General features: G+C 27.7%; 1 protein-coding gene across 1 annotated transcript; it reads right to left on the bottom strand.

Moving 5' to 3' along the window:
- Positions 1-3,640: 3,640 nt before the first annotated feature.
- On the bottom strand, positions 3,641-4,006 carry LOC124930554 (protein GLUTAMINE DUMPER 1-like). The gene has a single exon (XM_047470888.1). The coding sequence runs from the start codon at positions 4,004-4,006 to the stop codon at positions 3,641-3,643; it is 366 nt and encodes a 121-aa protein (XP_047326844.1).
- Positions 4,007-8,482: the final 4,476 nt, after the last annotated feature.

The raw sequence follows: 8,482 nt of genomic DNA, 5'->3' as shown, positions 1-8,482 counted from the left end.
ATAAATATAAATTCATTATATTTTATAAAATTAAATTATTTTATAAACTCCTAAAGTTTTAAGATGATAAATTTAGAATAGTAAGTTATTTAAAAACTTGTTTGATATTGGTTTTCTATTTTGAGATTTCATTTAAAATTTAGTATTTTTTTTTTTCTTTCACTTCATTTATTCAACAAAATACCAAAGTATTTTTTATTTAATATCTTCTCTCTCATCTATTGAAGATATAATAATCATTACATTTTAAACAAGCTAATTTAGAATGGTAAATTTAATAATCAACTTGAGACTATTACTAAAAGAATCCATAAAAAAAAATCGAGTCAAAACAATATCAATCACCTATAAAATCCCCCGATGGAGTAAAGTCAAACTTCTTGAAGAATAAAAACCTTAGAAGATGAAATCTTTTTGAAAAATAACGGGGTAAATCCTAGAAAATGCTCTATTATTAATAATTAGTGTTAGGGTTATCATTTTCAAATAAACCAATGGCTTGTATTGTACATAAATAATTATAAATTTATAATGGGTTAGTTGTTAGTGTCCCTTTCACAATGAGCAAGCATTAATAGTACGTACTAGATGGAACTTACCTTTTTTTCAGATGCATCATGAAAAGACATCAGAATTTGGTTCTCCCTACCTAACATGCAAAACTTAAGCATGCACCTCATTTCTAATTGGATGGATAATTATCATTAAAAATAAAAAGAATTTTATTTTGTTTACGTGTTTAATTGCATTTTTTATAAAAAGAAAAACCACAACTCTTATAAAGCAAAAACTTAATCAGAAAGTTTCGCTGTCAAAAAATTATTACAATAATAAAAAGATCGAGTACTTAAAAGAATTAAGTTCAATATGAATATTGATATACTCGCCCTAAATGCTTACCTAATCATCGCAACTTTTTTCAACTATCTTGAGCATGATATGATTCTTCATTTGAATCTTCTTGATAAGTGTGACCTTAAAACTTGTTGGAGTGTTGAACCGATCATTGCCTTACTATGACGTATCAACTTTGAAACGAGTTTTAGCGAGACACGCGATTCGGTGGGTCAAAACTCTAACGAGAAGTAATGACATTGAAATTATCATTGTGCGTTGCATATTTGTCATTAGGAACCAAAGCATTAACGAGATATACCAACATAAGAAAATAGAATTGTAGTTCATGATAAATCACATATGGAATTAGATTAATTCCATTGAAACTATAATTTTCATTAGAACTCTTTTATATAAATAATCAAACAAACAATAAAATTAAAATCATGAACCCCAATTTAAAGTCTAAGTGGAATCTAAACAAGCATATTAAAGATTCATTCATAAAAACATATCACATAAATTATCAAAGACATTTCATATATTTAGAATAAAATAAACACACTAGAATAACTCAATTAACATATTCATTAATTTAAAATAGACTTAAAATTTCAACTCTAATTGTTAAACTAAAAGTTGGCAAGTTACCATAATGGAGAAACTATATATTAGATGTGATCATGAGTACCACTAACAATATGGGCATCATTAGATACGTATATTTGATTTTAATTAATATATTATTATGAATGCCCTTTCTCTAATCCAATTCCAATTTAAATAATATATTATTATAAATGTGTTTTGTGTTGATTCCCATACATTTTCTGATTTGTATGTGGATGAGATTACTTTTGCATGTGGAGTGTATTGTACTCTCTATAACATATAGTGCTTGTCCATCATATCCCATATATAGATATGTTTTCACACCCAATAATTAAATAATTATATAAATTTCTATTAAAAAATATGGGAATATCATAAATTAGTGTTTTATTACATAGACATATTTTATATGGGATATTAAAATTATCCATATCAATGATATGGATCATTGCTTGTTTATTTGGATTTGATTCTTGGGATAGATGCAACAACTGTTTAATATATGGTTTGTATGATCAATTCCATGTGTATATTGAGATAATTAAGCTATTGCGTAGTTGAAGTGAAAAGAATTTTATCTAAGAAATATTAATATTGTACTAAGATAAATTGAGATAACTATGTTGGGACTACTAGTTATTTGAATTGTTATTGGCTCGATCTTTTCATTGATGTCGGGTTGTTTGTGTGTTTGTGAATGATTTGCATGTAAATTATGATAATTGTTTTAATGATCAAAATTAAACAGGAAAATCATAGTAAACTAAGCATAAGGATAATTAAGAGTATGTGATATTGATTTCTAGGATTTTTTTAAAAGAAAAATAACATTACTTAACAACACTCTAATTACAAATGAATTAGATAAGGAATTTCTTAATAAACAAACATTTAACACTTTTTGCCTATTCCGAAATATTCTTGTAGATGTCGAAGGAGTTGATGTCGCCCGATCGGAGCCCTTTAGTTGGCTCACAATATTCCGTTATATTTGCTACCTCGGCTGAGTGGTTGCTCATTTGTTTGATGAATTTTTAAGTTGTTGTTTGCTTTTCTGAATTAGTTCAAGAAATTTTTAATATTTTAAAAGATGAGACTTTTTTTTTATTAATCAACCCTAATATCGCTTTTAACTTGCAAGAATTTGTCATAATTAAGTTAGTTAAGATACATCTACAAAACATATCAACAAAAGGATCACAGACACTTATGATCACATAACTTCAGAAAAAATAAATTCTTACTAAAATTTACACGACCCGTCGTATATGACCTCAAAACTCATGTGAATGTGACTCAATAGAGTCGGTGGGTGACGGTGTCCATGTAGGCCTGTCTACCAATCCTTTTTAGACAGTTGAAATCGAATGCGTAATTTTCCTTTGCACAAACAACACGAATGATTTGATAATAAAATTGTTACATCCCAACACTTTTTTATGGCTGTATTGGCCATCTGACTTCGTCACCCTCATTCATGCTTTGTATTATTTTTCTAGCCATTTGCTTGTCCTTTATTTATTTTATTTTGTAAAGGATAAAAAGGTTTCATTACCTTATTCTTAAATTGCTTGTCATTTTTTGAGACTAATAAAAAAATGTTCAAATTTAAGTGATTGAATGATGAAAATTGTGTTTAATGTATATATATATATAATGCTTGAATGGGTTGAGCACTTATTTTATAAATGCTCTCTTTAATTATATCTCAATTTGAAGAAAAGAAAGATTAAAAACTTAACAATGGTATGGTATATAGTGGTTGTAGCTCCAATGGATTGAGAGATTATCAGTGTTTTGGGTTGGTTTTCAAAATTAATAAAAGAAAACGTTTATTGTCGTTGTGATTTTAAAATAAATAATGTATATTTAATCTTGATTTCAATTCTTCCAACTGCATTTAAAAAATAAAATTGTTTTACATTAAGTTTTGGTATGTTCACATAACATAAAAGAGTTTGAAATTATTATTTTTTGTTAATTGCTTTGAGTTTTAATTAAGTTTGCGACGAATGTTTAAGACCGTTTATTTATTTTCTTTTAATATAGAGAACACTTAACTTAAATCCTTCCGATTTTAAACGCTATAGGTTGAAACGAGACACGAACATAGATTTGTGAGGACGATTTTCAATTATAACTATCATTTACTAGTATAATAAAATAACATATATTTTGTTCTCTAGCTAATTCAACTTCCAAAAGATACTTTATCACTTTTAAAGAACATCGCCGGCGTAGCCAAGAAACTAGGTTTAACTTCTCCAGCCATTATAACCAAAATCCTCTCTTCAAAACCAGATGAATTCAAACCCTTATCACCGTCTAGGGTTTTCATCTCCCCGTTATGATCATCTCTTGAACTAATTTCTTCTTCAGAAGAATTTAGTTCAAAGTAAATGCAAGACATGATCAGAAGAGCGAACGATATTAAACCCAACATCGCCGCCAGACCCATGAACAGGTAAGGAAAGGGAGTGTGCCACGTCATCGCCGTCGCCGGCGCCGGCGGATAAAACGTCGATGTTGATTCAAGTGTCAGTAGGATTCTTCCCATATTAATTTATATGATCTATTCAGCTGGTTGGTACAAATATTTATATATATAGGGAGGGGGAGAGATAGAGAAAGATATGTTTTTTTTTAATTAATCTTCAAATTATTATTTTAGTGAGATGGATTATGGATTATCGACTCATCATCAACTTATAATGCATATATTTATATATTCCAATTTTATTTTGAAAAGGGTATTTCAAATCACAATTTTTTTTTTGAAAAGTATGAATTCATTTTGTTTAGGTTTCTAAAAAGAATTGTACAAACTCGATGAAATACAAGTTTAGTACATGTTATAACATAGATCTTGATACCTTTAGTTACAAAAATCACAATTTAGTTGAAACCCATATTAGAAATTGACTTCTTCTTTTTTTTTTTTTAAATTGTTTCATGAAAAGTGATGAGATATTTTTGTTTCAAATTAATGTGAGACAAACTAAAATAATAACAATACCATAATTGGTTATGTAATTGATTGTTACAAGTTAATGAAAATATATATTAGAAAAAATATGTGACATGAGACCCTTGATCTCCTTTTTGTTTTCATGAGATAGTAATTGATGTTGCTAAATAGTCTTTGTTTTTTCAAGTGTAAGAGATTAATTTGTTATGACAACATTTGTTGTATGTTTGAGCATTCTTAACCAATTCCTAGCTCACTGCAAACCAAACCAATTTGTGATATGATTTGGCAGGTTCTTAAGGTTAATTGGATTATGTCAAGCGCGATTGAGAATTGGATTATGTTAATTGGATTGATCAAGCTCTACGGAACTAGTAAACCGACAAACGTTTGAAGAAAAAAATCTTAGAAGGATATAATTAAAATGCTCTTCAATAACAAATTTATCTTTATAACAAAATATTTACAACTTTACATATATTAAAAATTCTTAAAGCATTGAAAAATTGAAGGTAAAAAAAAAATAAATAAATAAGAAAGAGAAATATAAAAACTTCAAAATAATATTAATGTACGAAATATGAAGTTTATAAGAAATGAAAAACGAATTTCAATAATATCAATTTTAGTTTGTATGACTTGTATAGATTCAATTTTATCTTTTGTTGCGAATTAATTAATATTATTTTCATTTTCTTGTAAATTCATTGAACTAAGTCGAATTTTGCTTATTCCTATTATCACAATTTAATAATCTTATTTTTTAAAAGAAAAATAGTATATTTAAAAACTCTATTATTACAAGTTTTAACTTTAAAAAATATTGCCACCATGCATCCATATGAAACTAAATTAGATTATTATCTCATACTAGGAAGATTCTCGTATGATACATACAGATAAAAATATATTGTTACAACGTCTCGCATTCATCAAAGTTGGTGTTGAATTTAAAATATAAAGTGTTATTAGCCTAGTTGGTTAAAGAGTTGGATTTATTTTGTTAAGTTACGAGTTTAAAACATACCTATAACATTTTTAATTTTATTTTAACCGTTTTACGTTTATGGCGGATCAACCCAGAATCCGACCCAAACATCCATTTACTCTCACAAATATATCCAAATTAACTACAACTCTCGACCCGGCAATCCGAATACTTTCAAAATTAAACATCATTATATATATATATATATATATATATATATAAATTAGTTAGTTAAAAATGTCCCGCGTTCATCAAATTTGGTGTTGAATTTAAAATATAATGTGTTATTAGCCTAATTGGTTAAAGAGTTATACTTTTTTTGTTAAGTTATGAGTTCGAAACATATCTATAACATTTTTAATTTTATTTTTAACCGTTTTAAGTTTATGGGCGGGTCAACCCAGAATCCGACTCAAGTATCCATTTATTCTCACATATATATTCAAATTAACTACAGTTCTCGACCCGGTAATCCGGACACTTTCAAAATTAAGCATCATTATATATATAGAGAGATTAGTTAGTTAAAAATATCCCGCATTCATCAAATTTGGTGTTGAATTTAAAATATAAAGTGTTATTAACCTAGTTGGTTAAAGAGTTGTGCTTGTTTTGTTAGGTTGCAAGTTTGAAACATACCTATAGCATTTTTAATTTTATTTTTAATCGTTTTAAGTTTATGGGCGGGTCAAACCAGAATCCGACCCAAATATCCATTTACACTCACATATGTATCCAAATTAACCAAAACTCTCGACCCGACAATCCGGATATTTTCAAAATTAAGCATCATTATATATATAGATTAGTTAGTTAAAAATATTCCGCGTTCATCAAAGTTGGTGTTGAATTTAAAAAGTGTTATTAGCCTTGGTTAAAAAGTTGTATTTGTTTTGTTAGGTTGCGAGTTCTAAACATACCTATAGCATTTTTATTTTTATTTTTAACCGTTTTAAGTTTATGGGCGGGTCAACTCAGAATCCGACTCAAGTATCCATTTACTCTCACATATATATCCAAGTTAACCACAGCTCTCGACCCGGCAATTTGGACACTTTCAAAATGAAGTATCATTATATATATATATATATATATATATATATATATATATATATATATATATATATATATATATATATATATATATAAATGTCCCGCGTTCATCAAATTTGGTGTTAAATTTAAAATATAAATTGTTATTAGCCTAGTTGGTTAAATAGTTGTACTTGTTTTATTAGGTTGCGAGTTCGAAACATACATATAGCATTTTTATTTTTATTTTTAACCGTTTTAAGTTTATAGGCGGGTCAACCCAAAATCCGACCCAAGTATCCATTTACTCTCACATATATATCTAAATTAAGCACAACTCTCGACCCGGCAATCCGGACACTTTCAAAATTAAGCATCATTATATATATATATAGATATTTGGCATATACGAGTTATACACTTTTAACAAATATTCTTATTTCATTAAATGTTTTATGATATTCCTTACCCATTAATTTCATATACCCTTCAATTTCTAGTTTATGCATTTCTAATCTTTAATCAAATATTCTTGTTCAGAATAACTCAAATTAATTATTTAAATCATCTTGTAGGGTATATATTATGAAAAATGGAGTTATTGAATGAAAATACTTAAAATTATTAATATTTACTAAAAATAAAATAAATAATGTTTTAGTATTTTATTGATAAATTAAATAATTTAAATTGATGAATAAGAGGGTAGTTATTCCATGCTAGGGATTCTATTTTGTTGTCATGTCATTTAGAAGGAGATGTCAAAGTAGTGAAATGTCAAAGTGAATGAAAAGTATCACATTCCATGTATTATAGACTTAAGTGGTAGATGATCTAATACATATAGATGAATTTATTATTTCCCTTTCATTTTACACATATTGATGTAATTATATGTATATATGATAGATGATTTTGATATTATTTGATTTATTTTTATGTTAATTTCTTTACATATTTGATATTTGTATTTTTGACTAATATTTTTTATTCGGGTTTATTCTCGAGTGGATATTTTATAACGTTTTTAATCAGAATTGGGCCTGTGTTTGGACACCAATATAATTTAATTTATTTAATATTTTATTAAAATATTAATTTAGATTAAACAAGGTTGTAAATATATTTTAATATATATTAAAATTTTAATAACATTTATTCGTTTAAACTTAAAACCAACTCTAATTCTAACTTTAGTTTCAGCCGTCAGTCTCTATATGAGAAATGATTGGGGAGAGAATTTGGGAGAAAGAATTTAAGAGAAAATGACGTGACGCAATCTGATCAGCGGAGCAGACTGAGAAGAGAACGACTGACTAATCCGTGTGGATAACAGTGTCTCCCTGCACGCTTCCTTAGGACCGTGAAGTCAAAGCAAAGGAAGAAAGAAAGGTGTCTTCTCCTTATTTGTCGGGTCTCTCTTTCGAACAAGTTAGAAAGGAACGTACCTCCGCTCTCGCTAAAGTTCAATTGTGGGGTTGATTTTGGAGATATTCCTTTCAATGCTCAAAAGGAATCTATCGAAAAAATAACAAATTTTCTTTCTTCTCACCTTTTATTATTTTTTCAATAAGTGATGTGGTGACACGCCATGCTCTCCCCATATTTTTCCCAAATTCTCTCCAATCACTCCTCCCTATATTTATGGTGAATATTTTAAAAAATTTAATATATATATTCAAAAGTACTCTACTATAAATGGCGAGATAACTTGATAAAGAGAGATTAATCAAGAATTGACCGTTGGATATGAAAGATTTCATGTGGGTGCAACAAAGAATTCATCAAAGTAAGCCACCTATTAAAAGTCACGAAGATTTGAGGAATAGAATTAATGCTTCATTCAAGTGTCTCTCTCCGTGATTCATAAATGGATCACCATATACTATTTATTTATTAATTGATAATTATTATTAATCATAAATTTAATTTTTTTTAAATGTATTGAGGGCAACTCTCCAAATAAGAGTACTTGTCTGAGTTCCGTGAGTACGGGAGGTGCTCAAGTCGAATAAACCAATTATTTGGTGTCGCATTTTGAGCGT

Source organism: Impatiens glandulifera, chromosome 3 (genome assembly GCF_907164915.1).
Source record: "Impatiens glandulifera chromosome 3, dImpGla2.1, whole genome shotgun sequence".
NCBI classification, from domain to species: domain Eukaryota; kingdom Viridiplantae; phylum Streptophyta; class Magnoliopsida; order Ericales; family Balsaminaceae; genus Impatiens; species Impatiens glandulifera.
Note: the sequence above shows the minus strand (reverse complement) of the source record. Positions and strands in the feature narration are given on the sequence as shown.

Excerpts from the sequence above, each read along its gene's own strand:
- LOC124930554 (XM_047470888.1), bottom strand. The coding sequence starts at position 4,006 with ATGGGAAGAATCCTACTGACACTTGAATCAACATCGACGTTTTATCCG.